The following is a 23,811-nucleotide window of genomic DNA, read 5'->3' on the forward strand; positions in this document are numbered from 1 at the left end:
GGACACGGGCACTGCTCTTCCCTGTGTGCCTCATGGGGCCCGGCTGATGCGCAGCACAAGCTGCTTGCCAGGAGAAACTACAGCACGGAAACATTTCCACCTTTGCCGGATCTCAGCTTGAGGAGGGCACACGCTGGTGTTCTGCATGCATTGAGATCATGGATGCTGAACGCGAGGCTGCGTCGCAGGCGCCATGCGGGAGACCAAAAAATGGTCAATCACCTAAAACCAAGAAAATTTTCTGTGTCGTGCTTTGGCATCCTCCTCCTAAAACGCAGTACCTAAACTTAATTCTCAAGCTGCGGAGGAACGCAGATGATAACATAAGCGAAGCCTTTTGTTGTGATGGGAAAGCGCATCCATCTGTGGAGGATACAGAAAATATTTTGGTGAAACGTCCCTGCTGTTTTACCTGCCGTGTTTGACTGAAGGCGAGGGGTGTTACTGCTCGCAGGTGGCCCTGCTGAGGAGCTGAAGGTGGGACTGCAGGACACGTGTGTGTAACTGGCAGCTGAATAGGATGTCAAAACTAGCTTGCTGTTGGTGTATTTTAAGTATTAAGTCAGTTTTGAAGAAATCAGGTGAATTGCCCAAAATAAGAGCTCTGTATCCCGATGGTGATCTGTGATTGCCATTGAGCATTACTGTCTATGCATAGGCTGCCTGTACACAGGCACGTATTGGCCATTGATTTTTGTGCAGCAAATCCAGCCTGACAGGGCTTGTTTCTCCACTCACTTTTCTTTTTCTGCAAACTGTAGCAGAGAAGAACCTGTTCCTGTGTTCTGCATCGCAGCTGCTCTTAATGGCCCTCGTACGAGTGATTCTAGTCCGAGAGCTCTGTTGCCAAAACCTTTGGGTGAGCAAAGATGGAGCAGTTTGCAAGAAAACTGTGCCCTCCTGGGGATGTGCGCCTGGAGATTCACCGAGGTCAGGTCACCTGCCCTGCTGTTGCCCACGTGTGTAGACAGGCAGTGTGCGAATCACTTGTGATTTTCTCTCACTCCCTGTTTTTGCATCAGGCAGCTGCCCACTGCCAGTACAGCTCCGTTCCCGATGCAGACTGTAAATGAAGAATCACCTTCAGTATTCCCTGAAAAACACGTGTGGCGATAACCTCCTGAATTGCCTTGTGTGTGTGTGCGCAGGCTCCTTTCCTTTTTTTCCTGTTGTAAGTACAGCAAGTGGGCATCCAAGAGCCAGTAAGCCTGGATTAATACTGGGCTTGGGCTGCTTCAAAAGGGATTACAAACCATAATATTGGCATTAATGCCGCAAAATGTGAGTGAAGCTTTTGAAAGTGCTTATGCAGCACAAAGAAACTTTGCTGGAGCCTTTTAACTTGCTTGCTGCTTTCTCCTTTCCTCTGCTACAGAGGAGAAAATTGTGGTTTCCAGAATTACATCACAATTATAATATTTGTAATAATAGAGATGCAATATAAATAGCCTTATGGCATGAGTGAAATATAGGGGTAATGAATGGGTGGGACCTGCTTGTTGCTGTCTTGGTTTCTCCTGGCTTGTGCAGCCATTCACTCTGTAGGACATCTGGTTTTCATCTGGTACAGGAAAGCTGAATAATTTCAATAAAGCTGGGAGAAAAGAGAAAGATTTTGGGAGAGAAAAAAAAAAGCACTTATTGAAGTTTGCCTGTTTTTCAAGCGGGGTTATTAATTAAATTTATCAGCCTGGGTTATTGACAGAGTGGACGCTTACTTGGATGAGTAAATGTGTCTGCTGACGGACTGTGCAATTACAGCTTAATGAGGTCAGAGCTCCAGGCTTTTCCTGTTGTTGGTACCATGCGAGGGTGTGAAATAATAAATAACTGGGATTGGGGTTGCTCTGAGTTTTGGGAAACCACCGTGCTGTCGTTTCAGCCAAGCACTAATGCAGTCACAACCCCGTGTATCACAGCCTCATCTTGGTGGGACTGTCTGCATCCATGTAAGAATTACCCGCTCGAGAATATCTGCATGGTGTGAGCCTGGAGCTGGATGCATTTAAAAATGGTAGAATACAAAATGTAGTGCTTTTTCTTTACGTCTCTGCCTCTAAGTTTGATCGCAATGGCAAGCTTGTCCCTTAGGCTAATTTTAGAGTTTAGAGGAAATGTTGGGTCAGCGTCTGCTTAATCTCTATGGCATTAGCGGACCCCTTTGACTAAGTTTTTAAATTGCATTTTATTGATTGCTAGGCTTTTAAAGAACTCCATAAGCTATTAGCGAGGTCTTCGCTGTGTGAAAATGGAGTGTTTGTCGTGCTACGAGCAATATTGACCCGAACAGTTGGGCACTCTAGGAATGTTTAGTCTTTTTTTCCCCTATTTAGGTTGCAAAACTCTTGTGGATCAATTAGATCAGTTGTTTCTGCCCTCACTGTTTCTTCATGCTGGGAAAATTTCATTAAAGTATAATCATAAATAAGCAAAATATTTCTATTTTTCTGTATTAATTGCATCTAGTCAGCAGGAAAATTGCATGTAGCTAGCTGAGAGGAGAAATGGCTATTGAGAAGAGAGGGTTTCTGGTTATTCCTACTCTGACAGAGTACGAAGCGTTCTGAATAACTAGGTTGTCCTAAGCATTAGCTTATAAAGGATCTGTGTGAGCTGTGCTGAAGTCTGCAGGAGTCATAAGTTTGCGTTTGGACTTCAATGGTTGTAATTCTTAAATTGCTTTATGGTTGTAGTGTTGAAAGATCTTAAGCACTAATTTTTCCTGAGAGTTTAATTAAGTCGCTAGCTTTCAATTGGAAATTTGAGAAGTAAAATAGGTCTTAACTTAATAGTAAGTTCTGTACTTGGAGAGAAACCTCTGCATTTCTACCTTTCTAGTTTGCTTTCACTGCTTCCCGAGTAGCCGGATCCACACGTTATTTTGCTCATGAGATAGCAAAAGTAGCATTTCTCTGGAAAAGGAAGCATCATTGGATAGGGCACTTGCAGATGCTGACAGTTTCTTAATGAGAAATTAGGGAAACGTTTTCTTTTTGGGTGCCATTTTGTTCCTCACAGCCGAATTGCACATCAGCCCAGTTCCTTGTGCCCATCTTGCTGTAGTCCGGTGCCGTGGGCTGGGTTAGGGGGTGTGCAAGGCTAATAGTTCGGTGAGTCAGTGCTAAAATCCGTCAGTAATTCAAGGTAGAGATGTTAATACCTGCTTCTGCCTATCACATGAGTTATCTCTGATGCATTTGTTTTCTGGCATGGCATGGAGAGAATTTCAAGTGCAGTAATACTCCCTGAACTACTTAAGTATGCAGTAGCTTATAAATGCACTTATAAATGCAGTAACCTATACATGCAGCTTCTTTTCGATTTCTAATATGACTTTAGGCAGAGAGTACCCGGTGAGCGGAGAAAATACACTGAATGTGATTTTATTTGTGTGAATTCACCTGCACAGTCATTGCCTCTGAAGAAAAAGTCTTTCTGAGGACAGATTGCCACGTTAAATGAGGTAGCGTCTGAGACAGAGGCAAGTAGAAAAGGACAAGGCTTAACAAAACAAATACAAACCATGATGTGTCACTAAATGTTTCATGTTAGAGAAAAAAGCTGCCCCTGTGGGGTGTTTTAGAGTACTGGGTCTAAATGCATTGTTTTTAGGCTCATTCGGGATCTTGATCCCGTTCACAGCATGGTGCCCAGGTGTGACCCCCTAATGGTGATGCTCTTGTTCAGCACCACTGATCTTCAAACAATGTTTTTAGGTACATGCAGCTCCTCAGCACTCATTCCCCTCCTTTCCCCCCCTTTTTTTTTCCTTTTCTGTACAATCCCTGACAACGTGGGATTTTTTCCATGCCTTGTTTCAGCTTCCACCTCACTTTTAATTATTACAGCCACTTTGAGCCAGGCAGCTGATGAATTTTCAGCAGATCCTGCGTGCCTGGATGGCATCCAAAGGGAGAGACAGGGAAGAAATGGCAGAAAGGAGAGACTGCCAGGGTAAAAGCGTCGTGTATCTGATGCCAGGGGCCGAATGACCAAAGCATTCCTGCTGAAAGCAGGCCAGCGCGAGGTAGGACAATCGTGCTGCTGTTCTGCCCGGTGGTTATAAACAAGCGGATGAAGGCTCAGCAATGCCCACTTAGCAGAGAGAAAGGTTTCATTCTGTACTTTTCCTTTTTGTCAGTTTTTAGCTTCCTTTGCCATTCCTCCTCCTTAAAATGCAGGCAGAGCTATGTAGAGAAGAAATGCTGTTTTCAGATGCATTTAATTTTTTAATGTAGTGTTTTGCTTGCTGATTAAAGTCAATAAAGAGATGCATTTAATACTCTTCAAAGACAAAGATGCAAGCAAACTCCCCTTAGCTACCACTAATGGTCTTCTTATTTTATAAGGCTGAAGCAGCAGCCCTGTGCTTCCCATTTGGAATAAATAAATGTGCTCCAGCAATTTCTGCTGGGTGCTGCATGCATCTTTTATATGCAAAAAGGAAACAGAATTCTAAGTGGTTTCCAAATCAATTCACATCATCCCAAATGCAAACAGAGTGGCTGAGTTTGTCACTTGAACTCCACTTCAGGACAGCATGTCCTGTGTTGTTTAAGGGAAAGTTCCTTCAGTTCTACCCCAAGAAACCTTTCCAGATCACTCCAAGTGATGCACGTGGAGATTTTTGGCTGCGCAGAGCCACCGTTCTCCCTCGCCATAGGCATTGCTTCCAGCGTTTAGTTCTCGGAGGTTGGTGTGAAGTGCGGATAATGGCTAGCACTGTGGCAGGCACTGCAGAACGCTTGAGCAGTCACCTCCTTGGTTTCCTCATCGGCTTCGGCACGTTGGGGCGGTGTGTAACGAGAACAGATTGCTGCCTGCCATCCGAGTCAGGGCTTCAGAAGCGGGTGATGCACGAAGGAGCAAGTAAACTCTGCTTCTCACCTGGGAAGGATGCTCGTACCCTCGGCATTGTGTGTCGCTCTCCGGCCTCAGTCCTGCTGGGAGGGATTCGGCACAGCCCCTTCCCATCCAGGGAACAAGTGCAATCCTTCCCTTGCCTTGCAAATGTGGCTTCACAGTTCATTTTTTTTTACAAGATAAGCATGGTTATCTGTGGCCCACTCTTTATTCCGACGTGGTGCAGCCGTTGCTATGTGTTATGTAGCCTCCCACTTCCAAATAACAGAAGAAAATGCGTTTTTGTGTAGGGTATAAATTGCATATCGCTGCTTAGCACAGGGAGTGCTGGGTTTCGCCCTTCCTGGCTCCCTTTTTCACATTCCTGTGCTCCTCTGGCTAAGGGTTTTTTTCTCCCACTGGGTTCTACCAATGAATCTCGTGCTAAATTGAGAAAAACTACTCTGAATTTGTACGCGAGCTTTGAGGTTTGCTGCAGGCTGGCAGAAGGCCTGTGTGTATGTGAAACCTTGTTCGCTTTTCCAGTTATTTCAATGACAGACAAATTTACTTTCGCCTGCAAAATTTGTTGCACATCTATCTTTATCCCATTCCAGCTACCACAACGCTAGTATCAGGCCGTGATTTTTCTTGCTTTACAATGTGTTTTGTTAGAGAAGAACTGCTGAAATGCTTCAGCACGCTGTAGTGGTTCTTGAAAGCTTGAAAGAAGGAAGGTCGGTGTAAATAGTAATGGTGCAGAGCTTGCAGGCTTCTACAAGGGGAGCAAATTGAGTGCACTGTTTGTGTAACTACACAGAGATGGAGCGCGATGGCTGTTTCCCATCTCAAAGACCTCTAGCCAGAGAGGGTTTATCAGGCAGTTGAACAGAAAAGAGGTTACAGAAGCTCTGCATACAGCTGTCAGCTGGAAGCCCCCACTTTCGGAAAATAGGGAATGTCACGAGCGTGTACTCGAGTGAAGGCGTCTTTGGAGCAGCCATCGCTTATTCGCAGGAAATTATTTGGAAAACCAAGTGTGAGTTCCCGTTAACTCACTGGTGAAAGGCAAGTAGCATCCCCATGAATTTCCCAGTGTCTTTTCCTCGTATTTTGTGCTGTCAGGCACGTGAGTGTTGCAGCATGGAATAAAGGTGCACGGCTCCTGGCGCACAAGCAGCAGAACATCACTCATCCTGAGCAAGCCATGGTCTGTCCGGCCATCGCACACCCTTATTTCTGAAAATTTTATGATTTAAATGCACGCACACTGTATTGTACTTCTAGCAGTGGCTACATTCTTTTGAAGAACAATCAGGATTTAAATGGTTGCTCTCCCCAAAACGAGCGAAAGCCATTACATATGAAGGCTGAAGAGATTGCAAAGCTAAGTGCTATTAAATGCCTCTGGAGACGTAATTTGCGCTGCGGTTTGTAGGCATCCTTGAGGATGCAGCATGTTCCTCCTGGCTCCCTGCAGCTGGGGATCGGTTAATTCGTGCAGTAAAATGAGCTTACTGCTGGGAGGACCCCAGTTTCCTTCGCTGCAAAATTTTGGAAATGTTTCCCAACGTAAGGAGGGAGATCCCAAAAGGAGGGTCGATGGCTCACAGATGTGGCTCTAGGAAAAAAAAAAAAAAAAAAAAAAAAAAAAAACTGCGCTCCTTCGCCTTTGGTTTGCTCTGCTACCCATCAAACCTCCACTGCAAACTTGGTGAATTCAGTACTTGAAGCGAAGTCCCAAATGCTCACCTTTCAGCAAAGCTAGGCTAGAAAACGGTGGACGAGCATCCGCATTGGTTTTGTGTTTGATGCAGCATGGCTCGCTGCCATGAATACTTGAGCACGAGTCTTAGCATGCTCCCCTTCGTTTGATTCATTCAGGGCTTTATTTTTTCAGATTTTTTTTTAACTCATAAATACTGGCCTCAATGGCAATGGAAAATAATGTGCAAAGCCGAGCAGGGGATTTGGGCAGGGCGTGCTCTGCGGTGAGAGCCGATGCTCTGCTGGGAGGCATGGCAGAGCGCTCTGGTGCCATGCCCGTGCTGCACCGCTTCTGCGCCACGCATCGCAGCTGCTCCTTCCTCCGCAGGTAGCCAACGGGGCGGTGTCGTGCTCACCCTGCCCTCGCAACCTTTTCCATTTCATAGGAAATATCTCCATCACAGCCTCAGAAATGCTCCAATCCTATGCTGTTGGAAAATGGAAAGCAATACCTGTTAAATTCTCTGTTTTGCTTTACCTAATGGCTGAAAATACATTTTTTTAAGCAATCACGTCCTCTGATCAGACAAATTATCTGTTTGTTTTAGGTCAATAAAAATATATTGATCTCTGAGACTTCCCTTTTGCTGCTTGTGAGCAGCCAGTGCCAGCCCTTGATTTTCCCAGGGTTTATCAAATATTCTGGTCGCAGCTGAGCCAGTTGTTCCTTTTTTTTTTTTTTTTATTTTGCTCAGTGCTACCCAGAGAGAAGATTGTGGTCCATTGTAAATACTTAGCAATAGCCATGTTCAAGTTCCCTTTCCTCCCATTTGACTGCTCGAACTGCGCTGCAGAAGGGGAAAAGGCGTTCTTGTGGCCGGGCTGGATGACAGGAACTGCCTCCGAAGTGTTGCAATCGGCAGAAAACACCAAGCATGCGAAGCTGCTGTTGGGTGAGCAAGCCATCCTCCCTGGGCATGCTGCGCCCAACTCTGATGTGGCGCGTACACAAACAGCACTTGAAATCTGGGAATCTCCTCAAGAGAAGGTGCGGATTATTTATATAATCCAGGAGAAGATCAGCGATGAGGTGGAGGCTTCTGTCTTGCCGTTTCACCACGTCCTTTCTTGTGCAACATGGCTTTCCATGGCAGAGTTTAAATGTGTTTTTTATTGCGTCGGCTCAATGGCAGAGCTCGGACAGTTTTTTAGGGGAGGGTGTATTATTTTTGCCTGTAACTAGCAAAAAGTAGCCGAGGTCTAAAAGGAAGGATAACACGCGCAGAAGCCAAGCTGGGTTTCCTATTACAGTGGTATGTTTTTGTTGCTGCTAACGTGTTTTTGTTTTTATTCATTACACATATTTCTCTTGGGAAAATCACAAAAATATGTGTGTAAAATATACATAACGACCCCGTGCCTCCGCTAAGAGCTTCCAGATGGAAGGTTTGACGTTAGGGACGCTTTCTCCTGCATTTTGGTTTGTGGCACTGATTTTGGTGACAAACTACAGGAAAACTTGTGTCAGGCCTGAGCAGGGAACACTTCAGTTTCTAGTGCTGTCGGGGCTGTCCAAGTATGTAGTGGGAAGCTGAAACTTGGCTTCTAGACGTTTATGGCCCCTTGTGGAATCATTACTTGAAAAAAAGAGGAAAAAACAGGGCTTTGAAGGGACCTTGAGAGGCCTCCTCCAGGGGCTGGCGGGTGTCCAGGGGGAGTGTGCCAGACCGTGTCCCTCTCCCTAAATTAGAGGCTGAGGGTTGGTCTTGTGCCAAGCAGCGCGCCGGAGGACCCGCGCCACCCCACTCCTGGAAGCACGTGAGGCGCTGGGCGAGGGCTGCCCCTGCACAGCTCGACGCAGTGCCCGATGAGCTCCAAAGCTATGGGAGATGCTCGGGCAGCAGCGCCAGACCCCAGCATGAGCCAAGCACCGAGCTGCGTGGCCGCTCAGTTTTGGAAGTGGAGAAATTGTGTCATTCGTAGCGGCAGCTTCAGGGCAGGTGAGATGTGGGTGGCCAGCAGCTCTGGAGACGACGAAGCCTCTACCAAGAGAAGAGGCAAGCCCAGCACTGAGTGGCATGTCTCAGGGTCTCTGGCCTGTATGAAATGCTTTTTGAGATTTGGGTCTTGTTAATTTTTCAATATTTTCAATAGCTCTGCCAGCAAGGGCAGCCTCAGTGCCACATGCGTCATCCTGTACGCGTCTCGAGGGAACGAGCCGTCGCGTTACTTGCAGTGGGGCACGTACTGGCCTTTGTGAAGGAATTCTGTCCTGGCACATGCTGGTGGTGTTTCTAGAAATCACAGGGGAGTTTATTGTAGAATCAGCTCTTCGTGATAGATCACCGTGCTCAACCTCGGTCTGTAAAAATTGATTTTGCAAGGTGGGGAACCTGTGGTATGGCTTGATGCTGTAATATATTACATAACCTATTTGCCAGTCACTTTAAGTATATATTAAGTGTTTTTCATCTGTCAGTATTCTGTTACAGGCTGCTTTTCCTTCTCTTGTGCTCAGTGGGGATGCTTGCGTTGCATGCTGGGGGAGAGGAAAGTCTCCTCCTTGAGCTGTGTCTTGTTTTCAGCCTCTCATCTTATAGTTCTGTGGTTATTTTTTATCTCCATCGGTATGAAAAAGCTATTTGAAGCTCTAGTTAAGGAGATTTTTCTTGATCCTGGAACTTGCCAGACGCTTACTATCTGCATCAGCCAGCTGATGTAGTAAAATGTTCTTTTACTCCAAATAACCATGTGGAGCTGAGAAGCCTAAACATCCCCTGGGTCAGGGAGACCGGCACAACACCAGTGAGCTACCAAGCACCGTTTTGGGATACTTTATAAATACGAAGCAGAACCTGAGCTGAAGGTTCTCCACCAAAACGGTTGTTTACCAATGTGTCTGAAATTGCTGGAAAACACCTGTGTTTGGCTGCTCTGCCCAGGGCCATCCACTATGTGCATGAAAACCTTACAGATTTGGCAGCCTCTGCCTCCCGGATCCATCCGTGCCAGCATCTGCCGATGCCTGCTGAGTGCTCAGCCACCTTTTTTTCCCCATTACAGTGTGTGGAGGGAAAGCATCCCCATTTGGGAAGAGGACTCAAGTAGGAGGCCTTGGTTTGGCATTGGTTTTGTTCCTTTGTGGTTACGTGGCAATTCCTTGATCCTTTGCCTAAGCACTAACCTGGAAAAGAAGGAACGTGCTGCCAAGGTTGGAACATTTGCCCTTAATGCTGGCATTAAATCCTATTTCTTACATGACTGATAGAACACCTGCATCAGCAGAGCTTGAAATCTCCCCCCAAATTGTGTATTGTAATCACTTTTATAATAATTGTATCTAGAGTATCTTATTTGAGTTTACGTAATGGTTCTCTTGAAAGCTGCATTGCATACACTGGAACTTGTTATTCAGTTCAGTTGACACCCAAAGCTTCTCCAGTGGAGTACTCGCAGATTAAAAGTAATTTTCTCCCTTATCTCAGTTTGGGAGTGTGAACTTGAAGTGCATAAAGATAAGTGGTCATAACTGACCCTCTATCTTAAGCCTAATTGCTGCAAAAGATTTTTTTTGTTAATTGCTCAGTTCCAGGGTGGTCGTGTGGTTTGGGAGAGGGGAGGAATTTCTTCCCCCAGATATTCTGTTTTGCTGTGGTCAGGGGGCTATTTAGTGCAAATGCTTTAGAATGACAAGACACTTAGAGCTGGCAGACACTTAGCAGTAAAATAAATATTAAAAGCCAGGTGCTTCATAGCCTGTATCATGAAAAAGTGGTATTTTATATATGGTTTAAATTACAAAAAGTAATTTAATTTGGTAGAACTCATTTGGCTTCCACCCAGTGACGGTCCTTTTCCAGCTGTTACTCTGAACTGTTCTTAACATACCTGATGTGCTTTATGCTGAAAGAACACACCGTGTTTAATCCTGCACAGGGTAAGCCTATGGCGGTTGCGCTGCCCTTGACCTATAAAATTTTGTTCTAGGCACTGTGTAGAGCTGCCCTCTGTGCCAGAAGGGCAAGTAACGTGGGTAGATTTGTGAAACTAGGACGGCTGAGGTTGGCAGGCATCTCTGGGAGTCCCCTGGTCCAGCTGTGCAGGTCAAGTGGCCTCAGAGGAGTGTTGAGTATCCCCAGAGAGGGAAATCCCACAGCTGTTTTGGGCCCTGTTCTAGTATTTGGTTGCCCTCATGCTGAAAACATGCCTCTCTTCCATATAATCAGAATTTTCCTTCTGTTACTTGTGCCTGTTGCTGATCCATCTCCGAGCCTCCGTGGGTGTTTCAGGGAGGATCAGCCCCCAGCCAGCTCAGCAGCCTGAACTCCTCTGTGTTAAGTTTATCCTGTACCGAGGAGCCCAAAACTGAAGCCAATTTTGGTGCATTCAGGGTTTCCACTCTCCTGTGCTGTGCAAGTAACCACCTTCCTCTCCAGTAGCAGTTGCTGAAGCGGAGCTGGATTCCTGCGATGGATCCAGTCACCAGCAGCCTCGTTAGCTGCTGCTGGGCAAACGACTTCTGCAGGGCTTGCAGAGATTTGAGTGCCCTTCAGTTCTTCTGGGCATGGCAACAGCCGGGAGAGGTTTTTGCTAGAATAATCAAGGACAAACACCATCGGTTTGTAATGTAAAAAATAAAAGCATTTTCTCATTATAGACCTTAAGTCTAAGCTGCTTTAGCACCTTTGAGGTTTGAAATGGAAAATTGTGTTGTGGTTATGCGATGTGTTTCAGTGACCGGTTGAGGGATGAATAATGCTGTTTTGATGTATAGGCATAATATATTGATGTGCAAATGTTATAGGTTGTCGTATACATATGCTGCATGTTGACTAAAGGAGAAATGTTTAGAAGTTAGCCCAAAGATGAAGCAGATTTGTGCTGCCAGGTCTGGACAGCGTTGCAGGTCCGTTCTTGGCAAGAGCTCAGCTCAAGCATCGCAGCACATGCATTATAAATACTTGGTGGTTTGTGCTGGTTACGATAAAAGCATAAATGGTTTCATTAGGCTGTGTGAAGCGCCAAGCCCTAGTGAGGAGAATTAAAGGGTGAGGTGTCAGCACTCGGCCTGGTATTTAATTGCTGTAGCCTAGACATTGAGTGCTGGTGCTTGCCCATGCAGAACAATGTCCCGCAAGATGAACATAATAAACGTAAATCCTCTCTTGCTTTGCAGGAACTCGAGTTGCACCTCATGCTTTTTGGCTTCAGCACTTGTTTCGCTGCCCTGCTCTCTGCTGCACACAGGTTATGGAAACTGAAAGTCGGGTGAGGTTTGTTGGAGCGATCGAGCAGTGCAGTTCAGGTTGACGGGCTATATCATGCAGTGAGCTGCAGGCTTAAAAGAAGTATTTCTTCTAAATGGAAGTCTTCAAACAAGAGAATTTAAAATAAAAGTATTTAAATAAAAGAAATACTTTTGCCGTTATTGTGGCAGATATAACGAGAGAAAATTTAGGGAAGCTCTAACTCAAGTCATCCAGGTGCATTTTGGGTGATGAAGTGATCGCTGTTCTGGTCCCAGTTCAGTGCATTTCTGTTAAAAAAAAGATTCCTGTCAGGATGGATGCTGTGAAATTGGTCGCAGATTGAACCAAATCAAGCAAAAAGTTGTCTTTAACATCTGCATATTTATGTCTGAAGATGCAGAAAGGAGTTCCTAACTGCAGAGGCTAAGTTAAAAACCCCATGAGTGCTCTGTGTGGTGCTCACACAGACATAGCAGTGTTAGCAGCATGGAGAAATGTAAAGATGCATTTTTTTTTCCTGTGGGCTGTTCTTTCCTGCATAGAAGTTAGTTGACTTGCTTTGCAAAGGGAACTTCCTGCTATTAATCACTTTTTGTGATGATGTGCTTGTTTTATTGTGCTCAGTAGCTATTGTTACAGGTCAGCAAACACAATATTAATGATATATATATATTTTAATAACAGAGTCTTTGTTCTGTCAGGGTTTTTAATTAAGTTTTATGGAGGCTCTCTTTGAAATAAGTGTCCCTAGCATTGCGCAGCTTTTGTCCTGTCCACCTCCTTTTGGCTCTGTCCTTTGCTGAACCTATTTGATGGCAAATAGGCTTTTCCAATTTCATCTTTTTTTCCTCCTCTCCACTGCATTCCCCATGTCTTAGGGCTTGGGCTCTTTGGGCATCTGGTTGGGCGGACTCATCACCTTGCTGCTGTGCTTTAACAGCACCGATGTATGTGGGGATTTAAACATGTGGCTGTGACAGCAAACGTCATGCTCAGTGGTCTAAGTTCAGTCTTGGGTTTTGTTACGCCCACGCTTTGAGTTTCCTCCTGGTTTACGCAGTAGCTGTAAGCAGTCCTGCTTTACTCAGAGGCTTTATTCGTGAATCTCTGTGCCAATTTCATAGTCTTTGCCACGCTGTGCGTGTCAGGCGTTTTCAAACTTTTGCCTGTTAATACATAGCTCTAAATAACAAAGATAAAATGCTGGATTTGTTTAGTTTTCACTCTAAGGGCAGCAGCATCAAAAATAGATCTGAGTGCTGGAGGCTCATCTGCAAAGGGCTGTGCAAAAAAAGGGACCTTAAATACCCGAGAGAAGGCATGTACCTTCCTACCCGCTCTGCTCTGCAGAAGGTCTTACTCTATGCAGGGGTGATATTCGGGTAGAATTACCTATAAAATGCCATGTTACTGTCATTACAGGAGAGCAAGGTAGTGCAGTGTTTTCCTAGATGCAGGTGTTTGGAAAACAAATTTATTTCAGGAAAGACCCAGAGATAGTCCTTATTCCAGATCATCGTTCCAGATTGCATTGGTATCGAGTCCAAAATGAAGAGACCGTGAGCACTGGGGATCAGGAGAGGAGGGAGGGCAGGTACTGAGCCACGAAAACGTTAGTGGTTTTTTTTCCTGCCTCCTGGGCCCCATGAATGAGCAAACGCTGAGCGTTCCTGAAGGCGACGGAGCAGATTATAGCTGAACAAGGAGGTTTTGAGATTCAATCAGATGCAGTTGCACAATTTCGGGAACACAGCTCATTTTTGAGTCTTCATCGCCAACAATATTGCCTGGTGAATTAGCCTGTGGTGCAAACGTTCAGCTCCCAGCCCGGTCCACGATAAGCATCTCTTTGTGCAGAAGTGCTGTAGGAGGTACCAGGAATGGGGCTGCCTGCTCCTCTGCGTTTGCCGAGCCGTTGGAGCACCAGCAGCCGCTCCAGACGGACGCGTTGCTCGCACAGAGGAGCGTATTGAATTCGTTTCCTTCAGAGCGTTGAGCTCCAGCCAGGACAAGCTTTGGTCTCCCCAAGAATTTGAGGAATGCTGTTACTGAGTTTTTCCGCTAAGCGTCGAACAGCTTAGAATCGACGGGTTAGAAAAGTGAAATAATGTGAACAGAACCTAATTTTAGTGAAGCAGTTGTAACTCATTCTCGGTTTTCCGAGGCTGAACAATGTTGTGCCCCATCATCACTGGCTGCAGAAGAATGTGGGGTGTCGTTCAAGCATATGTAGACTAGATGTGCATAAATTGAATTAATAGTGCTTTTTTTTTTTTATCTGCTAGTTCTGTTAAAGAAATGCAGTGAGTAAAACTAACAAAAATGTATTAAGTTGTCTCAAGTTAAACATCAGACATGTCTTGAGCTACTTACTGGCCCTTTACCAGCATGCCTATGCCATGGAGTAAGCTTAAGCTTTAACAAGGCAGGATGCAGAGAGCTTTCTCATTTACGCAAGGAATACAGAAAATCCCTGAAAGAGTGATACTATGGCTTACGATTTCTGTGGGTGTTTGGGTTATAGAATATAACGTGATTTGGCGTATTAATCCAGAAAAAGCCATGAAACCTATTCCTCATTTAAAAAAAAAAAAGGAATCCTGCAGTTTCCCACTCCCACATTCGACACATTTTATCCTGAATCTGTTTTAACAGAAATAAGAGAAGTCCACCCTGTTGGGACGTGAGGGGATTCAGGAATTTGCCGATACAACATCACATTGAGGTAGAAGCCCTGCCGCATGGAGGTGGGGCTGCGATCACCGCGGGTCCTGCGCCCGTTCAAGGAGGAAGCATCGCAGCTGGTGGGAAGCTTTCTCTGTTTTATTCTCTTCTCAAAGAAATCCCAATAAACAGACTTGCTTCTCCCCTTGGGCCATTTCCTTGTCCTATAGCACAGGGAGCTGAACCAGAAAACCCTTTTAATATTGTTGTGTTGAATATCACCATATTCTGCTTAAACACTGCTGCATGTGCTTGCTGAGCTGTTCAGCTGAAACACCTGCAAGGGACAGGTAAATCCTTTGGCAACACTGAAATAACTTTAGACTTTTAATCTGAAAATGCACATTCTAGGGAAGCGGATGCCTGAGTTTCAGTGGCCAGGAGGTGGTTTTGGGGGCATGGGGAGGGTTCCAGGGCTCTTGCAGGAGAGGATGAGGGTGCTGGGGGAAAAGCCACTGTGTGCAGCAGTGATGTGGGGGGAAAAATCAGAAAACAAAGTATGTACAGCCTGAAAAGGTTGGAAACCTGTGTATAGGAACACTCATTAGTGTTACGAAACCAGCCTCTCTGTGCAAGCACAACCATCAGCTGCTCGTTTGGCAGGTTTCTGCTATTGCAGAACTTGTTTTAGTCAACCGAGACAAATTCATATGCAACAGCATGAGCTGAAACAAATGCGTGTATTCAGATGGGGCGGGGGTGGAGGTCCGTCACTATTATGCTAGCAAACCTGCAGTTCCGGGGCTGGGATGTAACACTGTGCGTGGTTATTGGTGCCACCCGAGGGATATGGTGACACTGGGCCGGGCACCCACATCTCTGCAGCCTGGAGCCACTCCACTGTGTCCCACTGATGGGGAGCCCGTGATGCATGGGAGGTGGCAAGTGCCTTCAAGGAGTGCCTTTCCTTTCATTAAGCCTTTCTTTTTTAGCTTTTAGGTGCAAAATAAAACCTGCAAAGGTCATTTGAGAAAGTTGGGATTATAGATGTAAAGCCTTTTTAATCTTTTCTAATAAATAGCTGAGTAGGAAATAAATCTGCTGGGAGCTCGGAGCTGAACACTAATGTTGAACATCAGCACAAAATGTGTCTGTGAATCAATGTACATATGCAGCTCCAGGAACTACTCTGTGTATAACTGCCTTAAATAGGTTTGGCTTAGGAGTAAAGGTGAATGATTACCAAAACCGATGTAATAAATGAAGCATTAATTGTACCTGGCAGCACGACAGTTTCTGTCACCGTGGGCCAGATTATTAAAGTGATTTAGGCACAATTGCAAATACCAGTTCTCAATTAAGCTGGTTTGAGATGCAGCTCTTATGGGTTTGCAATAGTTCTTGTGGTTAGGGATTTCTTTTAACCAATGGTAAATGAGTCTGTATTAGGTGCTTCAGTAAGGCAGGGTTTTAATGAAAGCTTTGTGTCATAAAGCCTTAAAAGCATTTCAGTTTTGGAAAAACAGTGGCGACAAATCGAAGCGACAGTGTCTGAAATACTGAGGATACTACAGGCTATGTCGGTGTTACATATAACGTTGTCGAACATCTGAGAAGCCTTCAAAGTGTTTTCCCCTAATTCCATATATAATTAAAAAGCAGCTTCCTTTAGCTCATTAAAGTTAGTCTTGTTGGAGCAGCATACTTTTATATCTATTTAAATGAATAAAGTGTAACCCTAATATAGAATATAATAACTTCAAACATTAAATCTCATGTATAGCTGTGCTTTACTTTTAAAGAGTGTTTATCTGTCCTTCATGAATCCCAAACTGAAAATGAATGTGGTCCCCAGAAGCTCATCATATTATTTCGTAGCCCATTCAACTAACTTTTGCCATGTGTTTTTAATTAATGATACGATGACAACAAAATCTGGAAAGCCAGTTGTTAGCGATGAGCGTATAAATAAGGAAAGGTGGTGGCTTTTCAAACGTCCTGATGGTATCTCTTTCTTTTAACAGGCTTTTGGAAATGCAAAAACCGCGCATAACAACAACTCAAGTCGCTTTGGAAAATTTATTCAAGTGAATTATCAGGAGACGGGCACTGTGCGAGGGTAAGCGGAAATCGGATTCACAGCGTATATTTTTTAGCATATTTAAATGTTATGAAAATGTTGGCGTACCTATGCTGCACATTAAAGTATGAATACACCTGAGCTGGCTTTAAGCCAGTCCAGCTCTCATTAATCATGATGTCAACTTTGTAATTAAGCTGAAATAGAATTTTTCTTCCAAAGAAGAAGAAGAAACATTTTCTGCTGGCAAGGCAGGAAGGGGATTGTTTTAGCTAGGATGGGCCACAAGGACGGGCTGGGGGACTGGAGCATGCAATGGGCAGGAAGAGGCTGGATGCAGTCTCCTGAAGAGAAAGCCAAGGGGGATTTAATCTCCCAGCTGCCTGCTGGGTGTTACGGAGAAGATGGAGCCAGACTACTTAGCATCGTGGTCTAATTTTCCATATGCTTCTGTCTCTACCCTGAAGTGCCTCTTGAACCAAACCCATGACCAGTTAGGGCATCTTTTTCCGTGGGCTGTTGCAAGGAGATGCTTGTCTCCATCGTGTTTTTCCACTCTACCACCACGGGATTTATTTCCAGTGTTGCTGCTGCTTCCCAAAGCTGCAGCTGGATGAAGGCTTCTGGGTGGCAGATCTGGACCCGGATTTCTCTTTGGCCTCTCCTAAGGGTGTCAGCGTATCGTGAAGCAACTCAAACTAGCTCTAAGAGAGCAGTGCTGCCTTAACTCTGCCTTTTGGCTGGGTTAATTAACTCAGTTGGAGAAGCGAAGAGTAGATGTGGCATTCCAGGGGCTGGGTAATTTTTGCAGCTAGCTAAGAGATCTCTTGCTGGGACTTCATTGTTATTGTAGAGAATGGCTTTTAAATTTTTTTCTTTCTTACTTTCCAGCAAACAGTATCACACAAATAGATGCCATTAATTTTTCAAATGAGCTTGGGTACTCTGCGTACTTTGCAGTCAGGCAACTGTTTTTTTCATCCAACTTCTAATCTGATGTTCTTTTCCTTTTCTCTTCTTCTGTTATTAGCTCTGGTGAACAGTTCTCTTAAAAGGATAAGCCTCAATTGTTTTTAATACCTACTTAAACGGAAGCATAGGGTAGAATCCAGCAAATGCCATAACAATATATTATCTTGGCATGCTGTGCCAGCTCTCTGGTAGTGGCCTCTATTGATGGTTGGCAGTTACCTGCAAATAGCATTGCATTTGTATGCTCCAGTCCTAAAAATAAAGATAATTTTTCTCCCTTTTCTTAAAAACAAACAAACCAAAAACAACAACAACAAATAAAAAAAAACAACTTGTGAGCTGTTCCAGGCCTATGACAGTAAATTTTTTTTTCCGTAATCTTAGGAGGAAGATCACAAGTACTCTTTTAAAATTTGTCAGACTGTGTGCTTAAAATCTGTGCTTACACAAATCAGCTCTGTCCCCATTTTGTGCATGCAATTTGCTTTGTTAATGTAAGTGCAATTTGCAGTACCGAATCAGAATTTTGCTCCGTTCATAGGCTGAAAATAGCAGTTGGATATTTGATTACAAACTGTATGCAGATAATGACCCAAACTTGAAGGGAATTTCAACTTAAGAGATGTAATAGCTGAGAGATTTAGTAGCAGCCAACCCCACCCCACGAAATGAAGCCTTTGAAGATGCGTTTGAAATCAGTGGAGCATGAGCAATAGCTACGTTGAAGTGTGTTCCCATAAGGCTTTATGAATTTATTATGTCCTGTTCAGTGATAAGTGAACTGGGAGGAAGGTCGTTGCAACGTGTTCAGTCCTCCTAAGATGATCAAAAGCCTCAACATCTTACATACTCCTTAAAATTGCAGAACAGCCAGATGGGGAGACATTTTAATTAAATTTGCGCAGCAGCATGGGGCTGTATCACAAACAGCAAGAGGCAGCACTTTCAAACACAGTGCTTGGGTATTTTGCATGGTGGTATTTGTATGCGAAATTCATTCTCAAGTTTCGGTTGATATTACCTGGTATACCAGGTACAGGTTCTGTAGCGTGGTTAAATGAATATTTTGCATGAAATCATACTCTCAAAAACTCTTTACTGTTAAAACTGTGAGTAATGATAAGGTAGTTTCTATATCATTGACAGCAGTAAATAGAAAGAAAACATTTTGAGGGGATTTGCTGTTTTATACATTGGTTCTTTTCCTTTTCACTATCCTATTGAAATAAGGGGGCATAGTTTCTTCCTTGGACGTGTATTCTTTATGGCCTTCTCTCTGAGCAAAGAACATCTTACCAGAACAGCATTTGCGTGCATCTACCCCCCATCCCACCTCAAAAAAAAAGAAAAATTGGCCCTGCTTTCAGTACTGGGTTGGACCAGATGACCTCCAGAGGAGCCTTCCAACCTAAATTATTGTATAAGACTTTTTTTGGGTCTATAATAAGAGCAGAAATCACAGGGGAAGGGATTAAACGTCAGGAACAGTGGACTCAATCCAATTCATCCTACAGCAGACGTTCTGATACCTTCCTGGGTCACCCTATCTACTCCCTGAGTCTACAGGGAACCTCATGTCCTGGCTTGAAAACTTGGTAAAACACGAGCCCGTGCTTAAGATTAGAAGGGGGATGCAAAGGAAACCTCTTGGCGAGGAATATCCATAGCTGTTGTCAGCTTCCTCACTGGGAATAAACAAGAAAAAACCTTTTGGTGCACAGCATGCAAAGGAAAATGGTGCTGTGCTGTAGCCTGTCTGCCCGTCCTTACTCCTTCTGCACAGCAAGAGCCTCCCAAGGGTGTGCCTCTTCCAGTGGCCTCTCCTCAGTGCTGCCTGCCCTAGGAGTCTTCGAACACCTTTGGGCACGACCACATGGCTGATTTTTCCATGAAGGCAGAGGAGAGGGACTGAGCCCCCAGTAACATCCTCCCCATTGGAGGTGGAGATGCGAGCACTGCGTTGTCCCACCATGTCCAAGCTTCCTTGGGTTCTGGGCTTGCACCTTGCTGCCTGTGTCAGTGCCACCCCGTTGCGAGCTGGTAGCTGGAAAAGCACAGCCTCTGCTTTTGTGTTTCATGTTACATCATCGCTGTTGGCAATTATAGCTCCGGTTTCTAAATCCCTATCGTTACTGGTTGGTATTGCACAGAAAACAAACAAACAAACAGAGAACACGCCAAAGCTTGTTTCAGCTAGCAAAGCTTTGTATTAATATGTAGATGAAATAAGTTCATTATGAGGCTGTTAGGATAAATGTAAGCGCCAGTAAGGAGCTTCTGCAGTTGTTTTCTGACCATAGCCAGAAGTTAATAACCCAGGTTTTTGTTGAGAAGTGGCTGTTGTGGGAGAGGGGGTGGTAATTTGGGTAATGAATCTGCAGCTAAATCTTATCTTGCAAACTTCTGCATCCAGATGTATTTCTTGTTGAACTAGGGTTTGTGCATGAATTTAAGTCTGCAAGCGATTTTATTTTGCTGGCTTTGGATTAAATAGGTATCAGAGATTCTTAGTTTCTGTCAGAATTTCCCCCTGCACTCCCTGCCCATAGGCTAACTCATCTGAGATCATGTTTTTCATATCCAAGTTAGTTTTGGCTTTGTATCAAACCAAAAAACCTCAAAAGCCAAACATAATATTGGGCTTGTTCTGCCTAGGAAGAAATTTATATAACTAAGTGAAACAAGGCTGAAACTTTTTTGTGTACTAAAACTGAAAAGTCCCAGTAAAGCTGTGTTCATTTAAGTTGAATATTGGGTCAATGAATAACGCTTTTATTTCTCCTTCCAGTGCTTATGTTGAAAAGTATCTGCTGGAGAAGTCCAGACTCGTCTACCAGGAGCACAACGAACGGTAGGTGTCTGTGTTTTGCTTCCATGGTTGGCTTTGACTCCTGAATGTGTTGATAGCGTGGCGCAGATGGCTTAAATCCCTGTTTGAACTGGCATGGGGAATCAGGATTTTCGCACTTCTAACCATGTGCTTCGCGGATAAAGTCCCTGTTTACATTTTGTACCATCTTGGCTTGAGGAGACAAGCCCAAACTCCAACAGCTCTGCTAGTGTGGGTTCAGAGTGGGTGACACTAAGTTGTATCATCACATGGGCTGGCCCCCTGAAAACGTCTTTTACCCAAAAAAAAGCCATCAGTGGTCACGCACACTGTAACGACTCAGTGAAGCAGCAAATACCAGTGCATGGAGGGAAGGACGCTGCCAAAAACTTGCTGAGATAACTGAGCAGGATTTGCATCTTTCAAATGGTGGTGGCTGCAGGCACTGGGTCTGCTGTCATAGCCTGGAGAACAGCAGCCAAGGGGGAATGGTGTTTTGCTCTCTGCAGCCAGGGCTGTTGGAAACTTGCCTCTCCCGTTTCCGAAGGGAGCATCCCGTGGGATGGGGCAGTAAAGAGCATGGGGTGCATTGTGCCAGCCAGCAAGCCTGCGGGCACCCAGCTGCTGGGCTGGAAAGCTCCAGCCCTGCGGCACGTTTCCTGGTTGCATGGGGTTAAAGCGTAAAAGCAATCCTCGTAACAGGTCCTGCATTAAATCTTCATCAAACCCTCCTTGTTTGGTCATCTTCAAGGCCTAAGACTTTGTGCTTCTTGAAGGCCCAGGCAGATGGAGGAGGCTGCGACCAGAACCACTGGTAGTGCTCTGGGTGATGGGGAAGGTGTATCTGAAACTGAAAAATAAATCCTATTCATTGCAATTTTTGTTATGTTTACTCCTGCTGTTTTTTTATTATATTTATATGCATGTGTTTATTCATAATTTTGGACTGAGGCACCAAAGTCTGTCTAGTTTCAGGCTTTGTTTCCTAAGATGCTGTCTGGCCACAGAAGCCTGTTTTTGCTGTCTCCTTGCCTGTTTGGGGAAGAATGTACTACCGAGGGAAAAGAGACTTTGTTATTTTATTAACAGTCCTTGACTTATATTTTCCATTGTCTGTATGATTAATGTCATATGGATTATCACATACCATTTGTTTTCTTGCACAACTTGTAAACTACTTAATATCTAATTTGGGGACAAGATGACATTTTAATTCTATTTTATAGCTCTTAACAGATTGAAAACATCAGAAAGGCCTCTAGAAAAAGCTAAGATTATATAGACAACAAATTTAAGCAAATTATTCTTTCCTAATTGCAACATATTAATTGCTGTGTCCTCTTCAGTAACTGTTTATTCTGATTGTAACAAATTTGCTGCTTCTAACTCTCCATCATCTGTTGTCTTTCAACTACTGGCACTTGTGTCTGTGCTTCCTTTTTGGGATAGATGTGCGGGAAGTTTTCTCTAATGCTGATGGATCGATCCCAAAGTTAGATGGCACACACAGCCTCAGCCTTGATAAATGCGCTGTTGGGTGCTGTAATTATTAATTTGATTTCTCTTGGAAAATGTCTGGCATAAACCAAAGTTGTGGTTTTACATTCTGTTATGCTGTTAGCATTAATCCATGTCATAGTTGTTTTGAAGCAAAACAGATGAGTGTCACTTGTGTTTTTTTAGTAATATTCAGGTATTCCAAGTATTTGAGTAACCATAAAAATTGAAGATTTTTCCATTCTGTCATACAGAACTGCAACTGCAAAAGTATTACTTTGTTGTGGCAATGAAGTATTAAAAAGTAATAATTTCTGCATTGCAAAAGTGTTTTGATTCCAATAAATATGTAGGCCTTGCACATGTTTCTGGAGGAAAACACGACGATGTCAGCTAGGAATTCTTTAAGTATATTCTTGGAGAGTGGGCGTCCTTGGATGGAGAGGCGGATCTAATTCTCCATTAATTGGTTTAATCTTTTGCATCAGTGTACAGTGGTCTCAGGCCATTCCTAAACCACCATCAGGGTTGAGCGTTCCAGTCATTGCAGAAGGCTTTATTGTATATTTATATGTTGGATCTACAAAAATCTTTGTAAATCATCTTTGGAGCTTTCATCTGTTTCCGCATCAAAGCGAGATCAGACCAATACTAGATGGAGATTGGGCTTGTCTCTTATTTGGAGGGCTTTGGTGACATGGGACTCAGTGGCTGTTATCCTTTCCAAATTTATGAGTTTTTTAGTTCATTTTGCTGTTCTATTCCCTAAAATTCTAATTTAATTCAAAATTGCCCTACTAGCTAAAAACCACAGGACTTCTCCCTATCTGTGAGTTAAAACTACATACAGATCTAAGTTCAGAAGCTGGAAAATGAAGTTATGAGGTTTATGTGTTTCCCTACTCAATGCTGCTGGTTGTTTTCAAGTTTAACATCTTTTTTTCTTTGTCACCAGGAACTACCATGTATTTTATTACCTCCTGGCAGGAGCGAGCGAGGAAGAGAGATCAGCATTTCATCTTAAGCAGCCTGAGGAATATCATTACCTCAACCAGGTGGGAATACTCTACCAGTAGTGCTGGCAGTACAAGGTCTTGCCTTTTCCACCACTGAAGCTTAATGCTAATGAAGAAAATGTGTGCAGTAATGAAAATGGGTTGTCTCAGTGCTCTAAAGGCAGTGGTCCGACATTGGAAATTAATCTGCGTTGGCAATCTGAACGCCTGATAGTATGGAAAAATCAGTGTTTTCCATTTTCTGTCCCCTAACTGGGATATGTTAAATAGATGACTATAAACACAATGCATATAAGGGAGAAACAGTAGTAACCTACCTGTTCTCTGAATGAATGTTTAGTCATTAACATCTGTCTGCTGAGCAGAAGAAAAGAGAAAAATGTGTGATGCCAGTAGACCATTAAGAAGTAGTATCTTAAATGAGATAGTCCTAATTTTGGCTGGCTGTTTGCATGAGACTTTGAATTTAACAATACAAGAAGTTTAATGTAAAAACATAAAAACTATTGAAAATGTCAGAATTAAAAATGTGTGAGGTATTACCAATGGCCAGTTAACTTCAAACTTTAGAAAATCTAATTTACGTCAGGTGTTTAATATGCATTGATGCTTGTAAAGAGGGAATTTACCGCTTTTTGTTCAAAAACATAATTAATGGAGTAGGATGACATGGAACAGCACTTAGGTTACACGTTGATTTTTAACTGTAATTGCTGTTTTCTTGGACTTGAGACATGATTAGCAATAGAGACTGATTTAGCCCACAAGTTGGAGAGCAACTTATGTGCAGTGTGCAATGCAAATAACTTTTAGTCTTTCTAGAAATATAATTTAGCTCTGTAATATATCTCAATTACCCAGGGCTTTTTAAAGATTTTTAAAGTGGACTATCAAAGCCAAAATATATTGTGATATTAATGACTACCACCCACTCTTAGCAGGATCAGGAAATTT

The 23,811-nt window shown here is 43.8% G+C and overlaps 1 protein-coding gene across 16 annotated transcripts in view; it reads left to right on the forward strand.

The window, feature by feature from the left end:
* The window catches only part of MYO9A (myosin IXA), a 187,948-nt gene that overhangs the window by 47,988 nt on the left and 116,149 nt on the right, over positions 1–23,811 (forward strand). For 15 of the 16 annotated variants that reach the window (XM_080607332.1, XM_080607345.1, XM_080607335.1 and 12 more), the window contains 3 exons: positions 16,487–16,581; positions 20,303–20,365; positions 22,797–22,896. In XM_080607332.1, coding sequence (XP_080463458.1) covers positions 16,487–16,581; positions 20,303–20,365; positions 22,797–22,896 — 258 coding nt within the window. Of the gene's footprint in view, positions 1–12,327; positions 14,603–16,486; positions 16,582–20,302; positions 20,366–22,796; positions 22,897–23,811 lie in introns of those variants that run through there. The other variant, XM_080607339.1, reaches the window with a different exon arrangement.

Source organism: Anser brachyrhynchus (assembly GCF_964034855.1).
Source record: "Anser brachyrhynchus genome assembly, chromosome: 11".
NCBI lineage: Eukaryota > Metazoa > Chordata > Aves > Anseriformes > Anatidae > Anser > Anser brachyrhynchus.